At 45.2% G+C, this 19,831-nt stretch overlaps 1 protein-coding gene across 1 annotated transcript in view; it reads right to left on the bottom strand.

The window, feature by feature from the left end:
- LOC141264725 (focal adhesion kinase 1-like) overlaps window positions 1-18,159 on the bottom strand; it is a 128,025-nt gene extending 109,866 nt beyond the window's left edge. Inside the window, exons 1-5 of the mRNA XM_073676985.1 lie at window positions 18,007-18,159; window positions 13,049-13,160; window positions 11,343-11,429; window positions 9,261-9,398; window positions 9,027-9,158 (exon numbers count right to left, since the gene is read on the bottom strand). Of these exons, the coding sequence (XP_073533086.1) occupies window positions 9,027-9,158; window positions 9,261-9,398; window positions 11,343-11,429; window positions 13,049-13,120 (429 nt within the window). The 5' untranslated portion in view covers window positions 13,121-13,160; window positions 18,007-18,159. The remainder of the gene's footprint in view (window positions 1-9,026; window positions 9,159-9,260; window positions 9,399-11,342; window positions 11,430-13,048; window positions 13,161-18,006) is intronic.
- Window positions 18,160-19,831: the final 1,672 nt, after the last annotated feature.

Consider the following 19,831-nt stretch of genomic DNA (forward strand, 5'->3'; position numbering starts at 1 on the left):
GTATTATAGTGAATATATTCTTGTACATAGGAGCAGTATTATAGTGAATATATTCTTGTACATAGGGGGAGTAATATAGTAGTTATATTCTTGTACATAGGGGCAGTATTATAGTAGTTATATTGTTGTAAATAGGGGGCAGTATTATAGTAGTTATATTCTTGTACATAGGGGGCAGTATTATAGTAGTTATATTCTTGTACATAGGGAGCAGTATTATAGTAGTTATATTCTTGTACATAGGAGCATTATTATAGTAGTTATATACTTGTACATAGGAGCAGTATTATAGTAGTTATATTCTTGTACATAGGGGGCAGTATATAGTGAATATATTCTTGTACATAGGGGGAGTAATATAGTAGTTATATTCTTGTACATAGGGGGCAGTATTATAGTAGTTATATTCTTGTACATAGGAGCAGTATTATAGTAGTTATATTCTTGTACATAGGGACAGTATTATAGTAGTTATATTCTTGTACATAGGGGGCAGTATTATAGTGAATATATTCTTGTACATAGGGGGAGTATTATAGTAGTTATATTCTTGTACAAAGGGGGCAGTATTATAGTAGTTATATTCCTGTACATTGGGGGCAGTATTATAGTAGTTATATTCCTGTACATTGGGGGCAGTATTATAGTAGTTATATTCTTGTACATAGGGGCAGTATTATAGTAGTTATATTCATGTACATAGGAGCAGTACTATAGTAGTTATATTCTTGCACATAGGGGCAGTATTATAGTAGTTATATTCTTGTACATAGGGGGAAGTATTATAGTAGTTATATTCTTGTACATAGGGGGCAGTATTATAGTAGTTTTATTCTTGTACATAGGGGGCAGTATTATAGTAGTTATATTCTTGTACATAGGGGGCAGTATTATAGTAGTTATATTCTTGTATATAGGAGCAGTATTATAGTAGTTATATTCTTGTACATAGGGACAGTATTATAGTAGTTATATTCTTGTACAAAGGGGGCAGTATTATAGTAGTTATATTCCTGTACATTGGGGGCAGTATTATAGTAGTTATATTCCTGTACATTGGGGGCAGTATTATAGTAGTTATATTCTTGTACATAGGGGCAGTATTATAGTAGTTATATTCATGTACATAGGAGCAGTATTATAGTAGTTATATTCTTGCACATAGGGGCAGTATTATAGTAGTTATATTCTTGTACATAGGGGGCAGTATTATAGTAGTTATATTCTTGTACATAGGGGGAAGTATTATAGTAGTTATATTCTTGTACATAGGGGGCAGTATTATAGTAGTTATATTCTTGCACATAGGGGCAGTATTATAGTAGTTATATTCTTGTACATAGGGGGCAGTATTATAGTAGTTATATTCTTGTACATAGGGGGCAGTATTATAGTAGTTATATTCTTGTACATAGGGGGCAGTATTATAGTAGTTATATTCTTGTACATAGGGGGCAGTATTATAGTAGTTATATTCTTGTACATAGGAGCAGTATTATAGTAGTTATATTCTTGTACATAGCAGCAGTATTATAGTAGTTATATTCTTGTACATAGCAGCAGTATTATAGTAGTTATATTCTTGTATATAGGAGCAGTATTATAGTAGTTATATTCTTGTACATAGGGGCAGTATTATAGTAGTTATATTCTTGTACATAGGAGCAGTATTATAGTAGTTATATTCTTGTACATAGGGGCAGTATTATAGTAGTTATATTCTTGTACATAGGGAGCAGTATTATAGTAGATATATTCTTGTACATAGGCGCAGTATTATAGTAGTTATATTCTTGTACATAGGGACAGTTTTATAGTAGTTATATTCTTGTACATAGAGGACAGTATTATAGTAGTTATATTCTTGTACATAGGGGGCAGTATTATAGTGAATATATTCTTGTACATAGGGGGAGTAATATAGTAGTTATATTCTTGTACATAGGAGCAGTATTATAGTAGTTATATTCTTGTATATAGGGGCAGTATTATAGTAGTTATATTCTTGTACATAGGGGGCAGTATTATAGTAGTTATATTCTGGTACATAGGGGGCAGTATTATAGTAGTTATATTCTGGTACATAGGGGGCAGTATTATAGTAGTTATATTCTTGTACATAGGGGGCAGTATTATAGTAGTTATATTCCTGTACATTGGGGGCAGTATTATAGTAGTTATATTCCTGTACATAGGAGCAGTATTATAGTAGTTATATTCTTGTACATAGGAGCAGTATTATAGTAGTTATATTCTTGTACATAGGGGGCAGTATATAGTGAATATATTCTTGTACATAGGGGGAGTAATATAGTAGTTATATTCTTGTACATAGGGGGCAGTATTATAGTGAATATATTCTTGTACATAGGGGGAGTATTATAGTAGTTATATTCTTGTACAAAGGGGGCAGTATTATAGTAGTTATATTCTTGTACATAGGGGGCAGTAATATAGTAGTTATATTCCTGTACATAGGGGGCAGTATTATAGTAGTTATATTCTTGCACATAGGGGGCAGTATTATAGTAGTTATATTCTTGTACATAGGGGGAAGTATTATAGTAGTTATATTCTTGTACATAGGGGGAAGTATTATAGTAGTTATATTCTTGTACATAGGGGGAAGTATTATAGTAGTTATATTCTTGTACATAGGGGGAAGTATTATAGTAGTTATATTCTTGTACATAGGGGGCAGTATTATAGTAGTTATATTCTTGTACATAGGGGGCAGTATTATAGTAGTTATATTCTTGTACATAGGAGCAGTATTATAGTAGTTATATTCTTGTACATAGGAGCAGTATTATAGTAGTTATATTCTTGTACATAGGAGCAGTATTATAGTAGTTATATTCTTGTACATACGAGCAGTATTATAGTAGTTATATTCTTGTACATAGGGGCAGTATTATAGTAGTTATATTCTTGTACATAGCAGCAGTATTATAGTAGTTATATTCTTGTACATAGCAGCAGTATTATAGTAGTTATATTCTTGTACATAGCAGCAGTATTATAGTAGTTATATTCTTGTACATAGGAGCAGTATTATAGTAGTTATATTCTTGTACATAGAGGACAGTATTATAGTAGTTATATTCTTGTACATAGGGGGCAGTATTATAGTGAATATATTCTTGTACATAGGGGGAGTAATATAGTAGTTATATTCTTGTACATAGGAGCAGTATTATAGTAGTTATATTCTTGTATATAGGGGCAGTATTATAGTAGTTATATTCTTGTACATAGGGGGCAGTATTATAGTAGTTATATTCTGGTACATAGGGGGCAGTATTATAGTAGTTTTATTCTTGTACATAGGGGGCAGTATTATAGTAGTTATATTCCTGTACATTGGGGGCAGTATTATAGTAGTTATATTCCTGTACATAGGAGCAGTATTACAGTAGTTATATTCTTGCACATAGGGGCAGTATTATAGTAGTTATATTCTTGTACATATTGTACATAGGGGGCAGTATTATAGTAGTTATATTCTTGTACATAGGGGGCAGTATTATAGTAGTTTTATTCTTGTACATAGGAGCAGTATTATAGTGAATATATTCTTGTACATAGGGGGAGTAATATAGTAGTTATATTCTTGTACATAGGGGCAGTATTATAGTAGTTATATTGTTGTAAATAGGGGGCAGTATTATAGTAGTTATATTCTTGTACATAGGGGGCAGTATTATAGTAGTTATATTCTTGTACATAGGGAGCAGTATTATAGTAGTTATATTCTTGTACATAGGAGCAGTATTATAGTAGTTATATTCTTGTACATAGGAGCAGTATTATAGTAGTTATATTCTTGTACATAGGGGGCAGTATATAGTGAATATATTCTTGTACATAGGGGGCAGTATATAGTGAATATATTCTTGTACATAGGGGGAGTAATATAGTAGTTATATTCTTGTACATAGGGGGCAGTATTATAGTGAATATATTCTTGTACATAGGGGGAGTATTATAGTAGTTATATTCTTGTACAAAGGGGGCAGTATTATAGTAGTTATATTCTTGTACATAGGGGGCAGTAATATAGTAGTTATATTCCTGTACATAGGGGGCAGTATTATAGTAGTTATATTCTTGCACATAGGGGGCAGTATTATAGTAGTTATATTCTTGTACATAGGGGGAAGTATTATAGTAGTTATATTCTTGTACATAGGGGGAAGTATTATAGTAGTTATATTCTTGTACATAGGGGGAAGTATTATAGTAGTTATATTCTTGTACATAGGGGGCAGTATTATAGTAGTTATATTCTTGTACATAGGGGGCAGTATTATAGTAGTTATATTCTTGTACATAGGAGCAGTATTATAGTAGTTATATTCTTGTACATAGGAGCAGTATTATAGTAGTTATATTCTTGTACATAGGAGCAGTATTATAGTAGTTATATTCTTGTACATACGAGCAGTATTATAGTAGTTATATTCTTGTACATAGGGGCAGTATTATAGTAGTTATATTCTTGTACATAGGAGCAGTATTATAGTAGTTATATTCTTGTACATAGCAGCAGTATTATAGTAGTTATATTCTTGTACATAGCAGCAGTATTATAGTAGTTATATTCTTGTACATAGGAGCAGTATTATAGTAGTTATATTCTTGTACATAGAGGACAGTATTATAGTAGTTATATTCTTGTACATAGGGGGCAGTATTATAGTGAATATATTCTTGTACATAGGGGGAGTAATATAGTAGTTATATTCTTGTACATAGGAGCAGTATTATAGTAGTTATATTCTTGTATATAGGGGCAGTATTATAGTAGTTATATTCTTGTACATAGGGGGCAGTATTATAGTAGTTATATTCTGGTACATAGGGGGCAGTATTATAGTAGTTTTATTCTTGTACATAGGGGGCAGTATTATAGTAGTTATATTCCTGTACATTGGGGGCAGTATTATAGTAGTTATATTCCTGTACATAGGAGCAGTATTACAGTAGTTATATTCTTGCACATAGGGGCAGTATTATAGTAGTTATATTCTTGTACATAGGGGGCAGTATTATAGTAGTTATATTCTTGTACATAGGGGGCAGTATTATAGTAGTTTTATTCTTGTACATAGGAGCAGTATTATAGTGAATATATTCTTGTACATAGGGGGAGTAATATAGTAGTTATATTCTTGTACATAGGGGCAGTATTATAGTAGTTATATTGTTGTAAATAGGGGGCAGTATTATAGTAGTTATATTCTTGTACATAGGGGGCAGTATTATAGTAGTTATATTCTTGTACATAGGGAGCAGTATTATAGTAGTTATATTCTTGTACATAGGAGCAGTATTATAGTAGTTATATTCTTGTACATAGGAGCAGTATTATAGTAGTTATATTCTTGTACATAGGGGGCAGTATATAGTGAATATATTCTTGTACATAGGGGGCAGTATATAGTGAATATATTCTTGTACATAGGGGGAGTAATATAGTAGTTATATTCTTGTACATAGGGGGCAGTATTATAGCAGTTATATTCTTGTACATAGGGAGCAGTATTATAGTAGATATATTCTTGTACATAGGAGCAGTATTATAGTAGTTATATTCTTGTACATAGGGACAGTATTATAGTAGTTATATTCTTGTACATAGGGGGCAGTATTATAGTGAATATATTCTTGTACATAGGGGGAGTATTATAGTAGTTATATTCTTGTACAAAGGGGGCAGTATTATAGTAGTTATATTCTTGTACATAGGGGGCAGTATTATAGTAGTTATATTCCTGTACATAGGGGGCAGTATTATAGTAGTTATATTCTTGCACATAGGGGCAGTATTATAGTAGTTATATTCTTGTACATAGGGGGCAGTATTATAGTAGTTATATTCTTGTACATAGGGGGAAGTATTATAGTAGTTATATTCTTGTACATAGGGGGAAGTATTATAGTAGTTATATTCTTGTACATAGGGGGAAGTATTATAGTAGTTATATTCTTGTACATAGGGGGCAGTATTATAGTAGTTATATTCTTGTACATAGGGGGCAGTATTATAGTAGTTATATTCTTGTACATAGGAGCAGTATTATAGTAGTTATATTCTTGTACATAGGAGCAGTATTATAGTAGTTATATTCTTGTACATAGGAGCAGTATTATAGTAGTTATATTCTTGTACATAGGAGCAGTATTATAGTAGTTATATTCTTGTACATACGAGCAGTATTATAGTAGTTATATTCTTGTACATAGGGGCAGTATTATAGTAGTTATATTCTTGTACATAGGAGCAGTATTATAGTAGTTATATTCTTGTACATAGGGGGCAGTATTATAGTAGTTATATTCTTGTACATAGGGGCAGTATTATAGTAGTTATATTCTTGTACACAGGGGTCAGTATTATAGTAGTTATATTCTTGTACATAGGGGGCAGTATTATAGTGAATATATTCTTGTACATAGGGGCAGTATTATAGTGAATATATTCTTGTACATAGGTTGAGTAATATAGTAGTTATATTCTTGTACATAGGGGCAGTATTATAGTACTTATATTCTTGTACATAGGGGCAGTATTATAGTAGTTATATTCTTGTACATAGGGAGCAGTATTATAGTAGTTATATTCTTGTACATAGGAGCAGTATTATAGTAGTTATATTCTTGTACATAGGAGCAGTATTATAGTAGTTATATTCTTGTACATAGGAGCAGTATTATAGTAGTTATATTCCTGTACATTGGGGGCAGTATTATAGTAGTTATATTCCTGTACATAGGAGCAGTATTATAGTAGTTATATTCTTGCACATAGGGGCAGTATTATAGTAGTTATATTCTTGTACATATTGTACATAGGGGGCAGTATTATAGTAGTTATATTCTTGTACATAGGGGGCAGTATTATAGTAGTTTTATTCTTGTACATAGGGGGCAGTATTATAGTAGTTTTATTCTTGTACATAGGGGGCAGTATTATAGTAGTTATATTCTTGTACATAGGAGCAGTAGTATAGTAGTTATATTCTTGCATATAGGAGCAGTATTATAGTAGTTATATTCTTGTACATAGGGGAAGTATTATAGTAGTTATATTCTTGTACATAGGAGCAGTATTATAGTAGTTATATTCTTGTACATAGCAGCAGTATTATAGTAGTTATATTCTTGTACATAGGGGCAGTATTATAGTAGTTATATTCTTGTACATAGGAGCAGTATTATAGTAATATTCTTGTACATAGGGGGCAGTATTATAGTAGTTATATTCTTGTACATAGGGGGCAGTATTATAGTGAATATATTCTTGTACATAGGGGGAGTAATATAGTAGTTATATTCTTGTACATAGGGGCAGTATTATAGTAGTTATATTCTTGTACATAGGGGCAGCATTATAGTAGTTATATTCTTGTACATACGGGGCGGTATTCTAGTAGTTGTATTCTTGTACATAGCGGCAGTATTATAGCAGCTATATTCCTGTACATTGGGGGCAGTATTATAGTGAATATATTCTTGTACATAGGAGCAGTATTATAGTAGTTATATTCTTGTACATAGGAGCAGTATTATAGTAGTTATATTCTTGTACATAGGGGGCAGTATTATAGTGAATATATTCTTGTACATAGGGGGAGTAATATAGTAGTTATATTCTTGTACATAGGGGCAGTATTATAGTAGTTATATTCTTGTACATAGGGGGCAGTATTATAGTAGTTATATTCTTGTACATAGGGGGCAGTATTATAGTGAATATATTCTTGTACATAGGAGCAGTATTATAGTAGTTATATTCTTGTACATAGGGGGAGTAATATAGTAGTTATATTCTTGTACATAGGGGGCAGTATTATAGTAATTATATTCTTGTACATAGGGGGTAGTATTATAGTAGTTATATTCTTGTACATAGGGGGCAGTATTATAGTAGTTATATTCTTGTACATAGGGGCAGTATTATAGTGAATATATTCTTGTACATAGGGGCAGTATTATAGTGAATATATTCTTGTACATAGGGGGAGTAATATAGTAGTTATATTCTTGTACATAGGGGCAGTATTATAGTAGTTATATTCTTGTACATAGGGGCAGTATTATAGTAGTTATATTCTTGTACATAGGGAGCAGTATTATAGTAGTTATATTCTTGTACATAGGAGCAGTATTATAGTAGTTATATTCTTGTACATAGAAGCAGTATTATAGTAGTTATATTCTTGTACATAAGAGCAGTATTATAGTAGTTATATTCTTGTACATAGGGGGCAGTATATAGTGAATATATTCTTGTACATAGGGGGAGTAATATAGTAGTTATATTCTTGTACATAGAGGCAGTATTATATTAGTTATATTCTTGTACATAGGAGCAGTATTATAGTAGTTATATTCTTGTACATAGGGAGCAGTATTATAGTAGTTATATTCTTGTACATAGGGAGCAGTATTATAGTAGTTATATTCTTGTACATAGGGGGCAGTATTATAGTAGTTATATTCTTGTACATAGGAGCAGTATTATAGTAGTTATATTCCTGTACATAGGAGCAGTATTATAGTAGTTATATTCTTGCACATAGGGGCAGTATTATAGTAGTTATATTCTTGTACATAGGGGGCAGTATTATAGTAGTTATATTCTTGTACATAGGAGCAGTATTATAGTAGTTATATTCTTGTACATAGGGGGCAGTATTATAGTAGTTATATTCTTGTACATAGGAGCAAGGAGCAGTATTATAGTAGTTATATTCTTGTACATAGGAGCAGTATTATAGTAGTTATATTCTTGTACATAGGGGGCAGTATTATAGTAGTTATATTCTTGTACATAGGGGACAGTATTATAGTAGTTATATTCTTGTACATAGGAGCAGTATTATAGTAGTTATATTCTTGTACATAGGGGCAATATTATAGTAGTTATATTCTTGTACATAGGGGCAGTATTATAGGAGTTATATTCTTGTACATAGGAGCAGTATTATACTAGTACTATGAGCAGCATTTCTAATTACCAGGAATCGTTCTTCTTTCTCCAGCCAGCGCTGGTCTTCTTCCATCTCCTGTTGTTGTCTTATTAGATGTTCCTCCATTAGATGTGTAGGTAGGACCTGCCCCAAACATCTCATGTCCAAGGGTCCCGAATCCTGTGGGCACAAAAAGCCATTACAATACTGTACAATACACTAAATACCACATCACCCTTACTATTAGGAGCAATGTCCCTTTTCCCATCCATTGTCGCTCACCTCCATATTCGCTTGCCACATGTTAATATCTTGTGTCCGATGGTTCCAAGAATCGTGATGGTCTAGGACTGTGGCCTGGCCGGGGTAAATGTTTCCAGCCATAGAAGGGATTCTGTGAGTGACAGGATACCCAGACACCTACAGAGATGGGAAATCATACAGACCGTCATTACAGCAGTCGCTCCACACCTGTAGCTCTCTGTTGTAAAACTACAACTCCCAACATGCCCGGACCATTGTATGCTGGGAGTTGTAGTTTTATAGCTGATGACTATAGCAATAGACCATATAGATGCTGTGCTGCAATATGGGAGAGACGTGTACTACATTATACGAGGCCAGGGAGCTGCTGGAGGACCAGTGTCTGCAGCTTTGGCTGTGACTGGAGCATAAGACACTCATACTTTAGTTTTTTTTTTTTACCATCTGTCCATAATGACGTGGCTGAAGGTAACCTGCAGTTTTGTGCCCCCCTTATGTAATATTGAGCAGTACCCCTCCCTCCACAGATGCTCACACGCCGCAGAGCATCCTCTCATGTTAGACGCGTGTTGCGGCTCGCCCGCGCTGCCGACAGGGTCGATCCCACATACCTCCATGTGCGCTGCAATCCCGGTTCCCATCAGTAAGGATTCCCAGACTGTGACATACAATGACGCACCCGGACCACGCACGGAGCAGGAATGCACGCATAATTGGGGGGGGGACGAGGCCTAGAGTGCATGCTGGGAGTTGTAGTTGCACTCCATTAATGTTGCCTACTTATGTGAATACACTCCCTGTACAGGTGGAATGAATTTGGATACAAGGGTGAGGGTGCAATTAGTCCTCATGGGGAGGAGGGAAAGATTCCAAATACAAGAATTAGAGGTCTGTATGGTATATGTGCAGTGATGGCCACAGTGTCTGATAATCTGGGGGTTTCGTGGCTAGAAAAACATAAAAAAAAAATATTTTTTTTTTACCCCCCTAAAAGCAGCGCCACTTTGGGCCACAGGCGGTATGTGGTATTACAGCGCAGTCTCCAAGGTTTATACGGATATTCCCATCTCTTTTAGTGATGACACATCACTGAAGATCGGGGAGGTCTAATAACCTCTCGGGCCCCCCACTACCAACTGAGAATGAAGTTTTGCCGCCGCGGCCCCCTTCTTCTTCGCAACCGGCGGCGGCCCCCTTCTTCTTCGCAACCGGCGGCGGCCCCCTTCTTCTTCGCAACCGGCGGCGGCCCCCTTCTTCTTCGCAACCGGCGGCGGCCCCCTTCTTCTTCGCAACCGGCGGCGGCCCCCTTCTTCTTCGCAACCGGCGGCGGCCCCCTTCTTCTTCGCAACCGGCGGCGGCCCCCTTCTTCTTCGCAACGGGAGGCGGCCCCCTTCTTCTTCGCAACGGGAGGCGGCCCCCTTCTTCTTCGCAACGGGAGGCGGCCCCCTTCTTCTTCGCAACGGGAGGCGGCCCCCTTCTTCTTCGCAACGGGAGGCGGCCCCCTTCTTCTTCGCAACGGGAGGCGGCCCCCTTCTTCTTCGCAACGGGAGGCGGCCCCCTTCTTCTTCGCAACGGGAGGCGGCCCCCTTCTTCTTCGCAACCGGCGGCAGCCCCCTTCTTCTTCGCAACCGGCGGCAGCCCCCTTCTTCTTCGCAACCGGCGGCAGCCCCCTTCTTCTTCGCAACCGGCGGCAGCCCCCTTCTTCTTCGCAACCGGCGGCAGCCCCATTAAAGGGTTATTCCCAGAATATGAAGTTACCCCCTATCCTTAGAATACAGGATAACTTAATGATCACTCAGGGTCCGACCGATGGGACCCCAGCGATCCTTTGAGCCTGGGAACTGGACCCCGCAGCCCTGTCCAGAATGGAGCAGAGGGTGCACAGGCTCAAACTCAGCACCATTTGTTGTCTTTGGGACTGCCGAGCACAGCGCTCACTTGTCAGTCCCATAGACTATGACTACAGCGGAGGTCGAGCCCGTGTACCCTCCCCATTCTCAGGATTGATGGGGGTCCCCAATGATCAGTATCTTAGGGGATAAAATATCCCAGAGATCTGCCGTGACTTAGTAGGATGGGAACAGGACGTATATACCTTACCTGGTAGTGGTTTGGCTGCGCCATGTGCTGGGGGCTGGGGAAGAAACCTTCGCTGGACCTCGGGCTTGGATATCCGGGTCTGCTGGGCTGCAGAGCAAAAACAGACAATGATATAGCAGAGCTCGTGCTGCAACCTGACACAGGCCGCCGGCATGGGGGAGGGATGGGGAGGCATCAGATCATCAGCTGTCCCCCATTGTGAGGGTATAGGGACAGGTGCACAGAGGACGGCGGGAAGCACAGTGATGACCCCTAACCCCTCCTCGTGTCTTGTCAATAAACCTCCACCATCCTGACCGAGACCCCCACAAATAAAGAGCCGATGTGCTAATGGGCCCTTTGCAATAACACGAGACACAACTACATACATTCCGGGCAATCGCTTATTGACACTCGATCTTAAGAAAAGTGAATTTAAAGGAGTTTTCCATTAAGGAAATGCGAGGAGGCCGCCGCTACTTCACTCATACAACAGTCTGCAGTGCTTAAAGGGGTCGTCCATCACTTGGGGATCTGTTTCATTTATGAAGGAGTTGTCCATGTAAAATACAAAACAGCATAAACTGCCCTTCTGGACCAATGCCATTGCTGCGATATTGGCGACTGTTATGTCAGATGACCGCTGCAGCTAATCAGGAGTAGCAGCGGCGCAGATTCAGGAGGAAAGTATATTCAGTTTTTATTTTACATAAAACAACGAGTAGTCCAGATGGAAAAACCCCTTTAAATATCCATGCACTTGTTTCAATTCACTGATGGCAAACAGTTCTTGAAAACTGAGAAATAGATGCAAAACTTCTCATGTACAGTAACTCTATAATTAAAGGGCTTGTCCAGTTCAGAATCCTACTGGCATATCCCTTTAATTCTGGGTCCGTAGAGGGGTGATCCGCTCATCAGGATCCTGCTGTCTTATCAGAATAGAGACCACTTAACAAGAGCGTCTCTCTCTTTCTCTTTGGAGGACCTGTCCTACATTGATGTGAATGGGCGCAGTGTAATTCTTCATTTTCCCTCTGGAGGCGCTGCAGGGACACTAAAAACTTACTGCTGATCGTTTGTGATCGAATAACCGCAAAAATTAACAAAGAGAGAGACAATGTCATCTTTAATGCTCTCGCGGTTTTTCCTGCGGCCACAGAGTCGTCACTGCTCCTGACATGAAGACGGCGGCTTCCTGAGGGGAAACTCTGCAGCCGATAAATAATAGTTTATTCATAGTTTTTCTATGCCAAGGCTGCTGTGAAAGTGCAACTCTCAGCCTGTGGCTGTCAGGGAATGATGGGAGTTGTAGTGTCGCAGGCTGTGGACCGGTATCAACACTTTGTGCTCACAAAACAAAGGAATATTCTAGTTCAGGAAAGAAAGAATTTTTTTCAGCTATTTTCCAATATATTATCTGTATAAATTAATCAATCAAATTCTTCAAGATCTCTGCTTGCTGTCACTGATAGTCCTGATGTGTCTGACACACGGGTGCCTGGCTCTAATATCTGTAAGGTGATGGTCTGTGCCCCCCGTGCGTCTATTCTAGCAGTGTAAGTAAAGAATGACGGTTCCTGCTGACCGACAGCAAGCAGAGATCTTGAAAACAACAAGGAATTATTAGAGAGAATAGAAAATAAAATGGTAAATTGCAACATATGAGCCGACACCTATCAAGCCCATATATGACACTACTATGTGCGCCCTGATAACGGACTGACCTTTGGTGGAGCCTCATCGGAGCCCCCCGAATCCCAGGACACGGTCACCTGCCGCCTGGACTCCATCCTCATTCGCTCTTCTTGCTGCAGTTTTTCTTCCTCTAGTATTGTACTGAAAAATAAGACGACAGGATGGTGGATGACGGTGGATGGCGGCAGCGAGAGGCTCCGGAGGACGTGTGGCATGGGGACTGTCAGCTGTCAGTGCTGTGAGCACAGCGCAGAGGAAGCCCCCCTCCCCCACAGATTAATGCTCCGGTATCTCAGCCGCCGCCGAGTCCTCAGGATTGTGAGCGCGAGACAAGAATATTATTACCACCGCAGAGACGACGTATAAGAAGAAAGTACAAGGCTATAGCGGGTACAACCCACCGGGGACAGCAGGGGAGAAACAGGGGGCAGCAGAGGAGAAACAGAGGGCGCCGAGGGGGCAGCAGAGGAGAAACAGAGGGCGCCGAGGGGGCAGCAGAGGAGAAACAGAGGGCGCCGAGGGGGCAGCAGAGGAGAAACAGAGGGCGCCGAAGGGGCAGCAGAGGAGAAACAGAGGGCGCCGAGGGGGCAGCAGAGGAGAAACGGGGGGGGGGGGCGAGGGGGCAGCAGAGGAGAAACGGGGGGGGGGGCGAGGAAGCAGCAGAGGAAAAACGGGGGGCAGCAGAGGAGAAACGGGGGGGGGGACGGCGAGGAGGCAGAGGAGAAAGGGGGGGGGCGAGGGGGCAGCAGAGTAAAAACGGGGGGCAGCAGAGGAGAAATGGGGGGGGGCGCCGAGGGGGCAGCAGAGGAGAAACGGGGGGGGGGCCGAGGGGGCAGCAGAGGAGAAAGGGAGGGGGGGGCGAGGAGGCAGCAGAGGACAAACAGGGCGCCGAGGGGGCAGCAGAGGAGAAACAGAGGGCGCCGAGGGGGCAGCAGAGGAGAAACAGAGGGCGCCGAGGGGGCAGCAGAGGAGAAACAGAGGGCGCCGAGGGGGCAGCAGAGGAGAAACAGAGGGCGCCGAGGGGGCAGCAGAGGAGAAACAGAGGGCGCCGAGGGGGCATCAGTGGAGAAAGAGACGACTAAAGAGAGGAATAAGGCAAAGCAGAGCAGTAAAGCAGTAAAAAAGGATGTAAAATGCAATAGAGGAGAAAAAAAGGATGCTTGCGACAGCGGAGTAGAAGAGAGGACACACAGAGGCAGAGGGCAGATTAGAGGAATCAGGCACAGCAGAGCAGTTGAAAATGCAGCAGGTGCGACGGGCAGGTGGGGGAAGCAAAGAAAAAAAGGTGTAGGGCACAGCAGGGCTGGGTGCAGAGGAGAAGGTGGACGGCACAGCAGGGCTGGGTGCAGAGGAGAAGGTGCAGGGCACAGCAGGGCTGAGTGCAGAGGAGAAGGTGTAGGGCACAGCAGGGCTGGGTGCAGAGGAGAAGGTGGACGGCACAGCAGGGCTGGGTGCAGAGGAGAAGGTGGACGGCACAGCAGGGCTGAGTGCAGAGGAGAAGGTGTAGGGCACAGCAGGGCTGGGTGCAGAGGAGAAGGTGTAGGGCACAGCAGGGCTGGGTGCAGAGGAGAAGGTGCAGGGCACAGCAGGGCTGAGTGCAGAGGAGAAGGTGTAGGGCACAGCAGGGCTGGGTGCAGAGGAGAAGGTGCAGGGCACAGCAGGGCTGGGTGCAGAGGAGAAGGTGCAGGGCACAGCAGGGCTGAGTGCAGAGGAGAAGGTGGACGGCACAGCAGGGCTGGGTGCAGAGGAGAAGGTGGACGGCACAGCAGGGCTGGGTGCAGAGGAGAAGGTGGACGGCACAGCAGGGTTGGGTGCAGAGGAGAAGGTGTAGGGCACAGCAGGGCTGGGTGCAGAGGAGAAGGTGTAGAGCACAGCAGGGTTGGGTGCAGAGGAGAAGGTGGACGGCACAGCAGGGCTGGGTGCAGAGGAGAAGGTGGACGGCACAGCAGGGCTGAGTGCAGAGGAGAAGGTGTAGGGCACAGCAGGGCTGAGTGCAGAGGAGAAGGTGGACGGCACAGCAGGGCTGGGTGCAGAGGAGAAGGTGGACGGCACAGCAGGGCTGGGTGCAGAGGAGAAGGTGGACGGCACAGCAGGGCTGGGTGCAGAGGAGAAGGTGCAGGGCACAGCAGGGCTGGGTGCAGAGGAGAAGGTGGACGGCACAGCAGGGTTGGGTGCAGAGGAGAAGGTGTAGGGCACAGCAGGGCTGGGTGCAGAGGAGAAGGTGTAGGGCACAGCAGGGTTGGGTGCAGAGGAGAAGGTGGACGGCACAGCAGGGCTGGGTGCAGAGGAGAAGGTGGACGGCACAGCAGGGCTGGGTGCAGAGGAGAAGGTGCAGGGCACAGCAGGGCTGGGTGCAGAGGAGAAGGTGTAGGGCACAGCAGGGCTGAGTGCAGAGGAGAAGGTGGACGGCACAGCAGGGCTGGGTGCAGAGGAGAAGGTGCAGGGCACAGCAGGGCTGGGTGCAGAGGAGAAGGTGCAGGGCACAGCAGGGCTGGGTGCAGAGGAGAAGGTGGACGGCACAGCAGGGCTGGGTGCAGAGGAGAAGGTGTAGAGCACAGCAGGGTTGGGTGCAGAGGAGAAGGTGGACGGCACAGCAGGGTTGGGTGCAGAGGAGAAGGTGTAGGGCACAGCAGGGCTGAGTGCAGAGGAGAAGGTGGACGGCACAGCAGGGCTGGGTGCAGAGGAGAAGGTGGACGGCACAGCAGGGCTGGGTGCAGAGGAGAAGGTGGACGGCACAGCAGGGCTGGGTGCAGAGGAGAAGGTGGACGGCACAGCAGGGCTGGGTGCAGAGGAGAAGGTGGACGGCACAGCAGGGCTGGGTGCAGAGGAGAAGGTGGACGGCACAGCAGGGCTGGGTGCAGAGGAGAAGGTGGACGGCACAGCAGGGCTGGGTGCAGAGGAGAAGGTGGACGGCACAGCAGGGCTGGGTGCAGAGGAGAAGGTGGACGGCACAGCAGGGCTGGGTGCAGAGGAGAAGGTGGACGGCACAGCAGGGCTGGGTGCAGAGGAGAAGGTGGACGGCACAGCAGGGCTGGGTGCAGAGGAGAAGGTGGACGGCACAGCAGGGCTGGGTGCAGAGGAGAAGGTGGACGGCACAGCAGGGCTGGGTGCAGAGGAGAAGGTGGACGGCACAGCAGGGCTGGGTGCAGAGGAGAAGGTGGACGGCACAGCAGGGCTGGGTGCAGAGGAGAAGGTGGACGGCACAGCAGGGCTGGGTGCAGAGGAGAAGGTGGACGGCACAGCAGGGCTGGGTGCAGAGGAGAAGGTGGACGGCACAGCAGGGCTGGGTGCAGAGGAGAAGGTGGACGGCACAGCAGGGCTGGGTGCAGAGGAGAAGGTGGACGGCACAGCAGGGCTGGGTGCAGAGGAGAAGGTGGACGGCACAGCAGGGCTGGGTGCAGAGGAGAAGGTGGACGGCACAGCAGGGCTGGGTGCAGAGGAGAAGGTGGACGGCACAGCAGGGCTGGGTGCAGAGGAGAAGGTGGACGGCACAGCAGGGCTGGGTGCAGAGGAGAAGGTGGACGGCACAGCAGGGCTGGGTGCAGAGGAGAAGGTGGACGGCACAGCAGGGCTGGGTGCAGAGGAGAAGGTGGACGGCACAGCAGGGCTGGGTGCAGAGGAGAAGGTGGACGGCACAGCAGGGCTGGGTGCAGAGGAGAAGGTGGACGGCACAGCAGGGCTGGGTGCAGAGGAGAAGGTGGACGGCACAGCAGGGCTGGGTGCAGAGGAGAAGGTGGACGGCACAGCAGGGCTGGGTGCAGAGGAGAAGGTGGACGGCACAGCAGGGCTGGGTGCAGAGGAGAAGGTGGACGGCACAGCAGGGCTGAGTGCAGAGGAGAAGGTGGACGGCACAGCAGGGCTGAGTGCAGAGGAGAAGGTGGACGGCACAGCAGGGCTGAGTGCAGAGGAGAAGGCGGACGGCACAGCAGGGCTGGGTGCAGAGGAGAAGGCGGACGGCACAGCAGGGCTGGGTGCAGAGGAGAAGGCGGACGGCACAGCAGGGCTGGGTGCAGAGGAGAAGGTGGACGGCACAGCAGGGCTGGGTGCAGAGGAGAAGGTGGACGGCACAGCAGGGCTGGGTGCAGAGGAGAAGGTGGACGGCACAGCAGGGCTGGGTGCAGAGGAGAAGGTGGACGGCACAGCAGGGTTGGGTGCAGAGGAGAAGGTGGACGGCACAGCAGGGTTGGGTGCAGAGGAGAAGGTGGACGGCACAGCAGGGCTGAGTGCAGAGGAGAAGGTGGACGGCACAGCAGGGCTGAGTGCAGAGGAGAAGGTGGACGGCACAGCAGGGCTGGGTGCAGAGGAGAAGGTGGACGGCACAGCAGGGCTGGGTGCAGAGGAGAAGGTGGACGGCACAGCAGGGCTGGGTGCAGAGGAGAAGGTGGACGGCACAGCAGGGCTGGGTGCAGAGGAGAAGGTGCAGGGCACAGCAGGGCTGGGTGCAGAGGAGAAGGTGGACGGCACAGCAGGGCTGGGTGCAGAGGAGAAGGTGGACGGCACAGCAGGGCTGGGTGCAGAGGAGAAGGTGGACGGCACAGCAGGGCTGGGTGCAGAGGAGAAGGTGGACGGCACAGCAGGGCTGGGTGCAGCTGAGCAGAGGAGAAGGTGGACGGCACAGCAGGGCTGGGTGCAGAGGAGAAGGTGGACGGCACAGCAGGGCTGGGTGCAGCTGAGCAGAGGAGAAGGCATCAGATGCAGGATAAGGCGCCAGGAACAGCAGAGGTAGAGGCATGGCGGAGCAGAAGTGATGGTGTGAGCGGCAGCAGAGCAGAAAACGTCGGTGATGAAGCAGCTTTTCTTGTCAATTGAAAAGTCATAAAAAGGCAAATATCACCGGCAGAAGCAGTAAGCACCTGACGTGGGGTCCTCAGGCCCAGCAGAGGGGCAGACACTACATCTATGATATCTCCGGCTGTACACACCATAAACTACATTACTGGCCCCAAAGAAGGAGCAAATTCCTCTCTGCTTCATCTACATGACTTACCCGGGCCGTGCAGAGAAGCTAACGTGATAGTCTGCAGCCGATCTCTGGAGGCCGCCTCCCCGCTCTGCTATGTGGATTGTTAATGTTGGACGGCCGCCATCAGTCCCTGCGCTCTAAAAGTCTGGAATCTCTCCAGTGACTTGAAAAGCTTGGGCGCGCTCTCGTCAGGGCCACCGAATCCCAGATGTGTCCCCGCCTCGCCCTGCCCTCCCGAGCCTCCTTGACATGACACTATCTGCGGCCGGCTCTAATCCCCCCCTCCTGACATGTGAATCACATTTTCCCATATTACTCATGCAGGGGAAGAGATGGCGGCACTTTTACTTCCCTCGTAGAAATGCTTCTATGCTGTCACTCTCATGTGAGGAGAGACCTCCATCCTGCGAGTGCGAGCAAGAGCGCGGAAACGTGGCGGCCGCGCAGCAGGAACACTGAATGCTTCAGATGCCTGAAAGCTTTTCTATTATGGGGCTCGTGGTTTAACCCCTTAGGAACTGCCAATCCGGCTTGGTGTTTTGAGGGGCGAGCTGTCGTTTTTATTGGTTCTATACTGTGGGTATTTTTTAGTTTCTGGATGCAAGAAGGTTTCCATTCACTGACAGGAAACAGAACTATGTAGCGATGAGACGGCGAGGGCGATGAACATACAGTTGAATTATCAGATTCAATTATCGTCGTCTCCTTACAAGGGCAGAGAAGTTTTTGAAAACTTTTCAAAACTTATCAGCCGAGGAGGGAGCAGATGAGAGATGTCCGAGTGCAGCCGCCCCTCCCCCCACACAATATAAATAGCTGGGGGACCCCCGAGCCATGGGAGAGCGCTGGCCTCTCGTCTCCAGCTGCTGAATAATTCTCCCCATCACAGGATAATAGGACGCAGGGGCCAAGGAGTCACGTCCTGACATTTTCCCAAACGCCGTATTTTTAAGCTACAGACAAGACTCGTTTCATGACGGTTTCTTGGCAAAAATATGAAGGAGAATGAGAAAGTCGCTGGCGGAGAAGCGAAGGTCCTGAAAACACATTCATCTAGATGTGGGGGGCTCTCCACTGAATACTGCCATACAGTCCTTCGTCATACCCCCCCCAAACAGAGCTCAGACCTGCTATAGCATCAATGAATACCGCCATACAATCCCTCATTTTACTTTCCAAACAGCGCTCAGATGAATTATTGTGAGCTGTGGCTCATTGGTAGAGCACCAGCCTGCGAACACCGAGATGTGAGTTTGAATCCTGGGGAGAGTCGCTCACAGGAGGGAGAAGCAGTGAATATATAATTTAATAGTAGCATGGCTGAGCGGTCTAAGAAGGTCTCAAGCCGCTGGCGGGGCAGGCGATCTCAAGCTAAGAGGCGTGCTGAAAGTTGGAGTTACTGATCAGAGCTGTGAACTGGGGGAGTAGAGCTAGAAAGTTGCCAAAAAAACAAAGCCAAGGGCTAAAAACATATCATAGGGTAGAACTCTCTCACCCAATCGATAATGACACTACTGCCCCCTCCATCGCTTCAAAAACTTACAAGTTAATGACTCAAGGGAGTACGTGGGAGATGCTGCTGCCCTGTATGGAGAATGTAACTATTACACAATCTCGGCCGCTTCCTATGAATTTTAAGTGGTGGACGGAGCGTCTCCCACGTGTTTATCCATGACCTCGGCTAAGGGCGCTAATTAGCGGTAAACAGAACAAGTGGATTTTCAGGCGGCAGTCCTCCCGACATCCTACAAGTGGCCTCATTCATGGAAGGACGGGGCGAGTGCACAGGACGTTCATTGATCCCAGAGAAGCCGGGGCACGTGATGCTGCCGCAGTCGCGGGTTATGCT

Source organism: Phyllobates terribilis, unplaced genomic scaffold (assembly GCF_046119375.1).
Source record: "Phyllobates terribilis strain yellow unplaced genomic scaffold, ASM4611937v1 Scaffold_4__5_contigs__length_816908805, whole genome shotgun sequence".
Classification (NCBI taxonomy): domain Eukaryota; kingdom Metazoa; phylum Chordata; class Amphibia; order Anura; family Dendrobatidae; genus Phyllobates; species Phyllobates terribilis.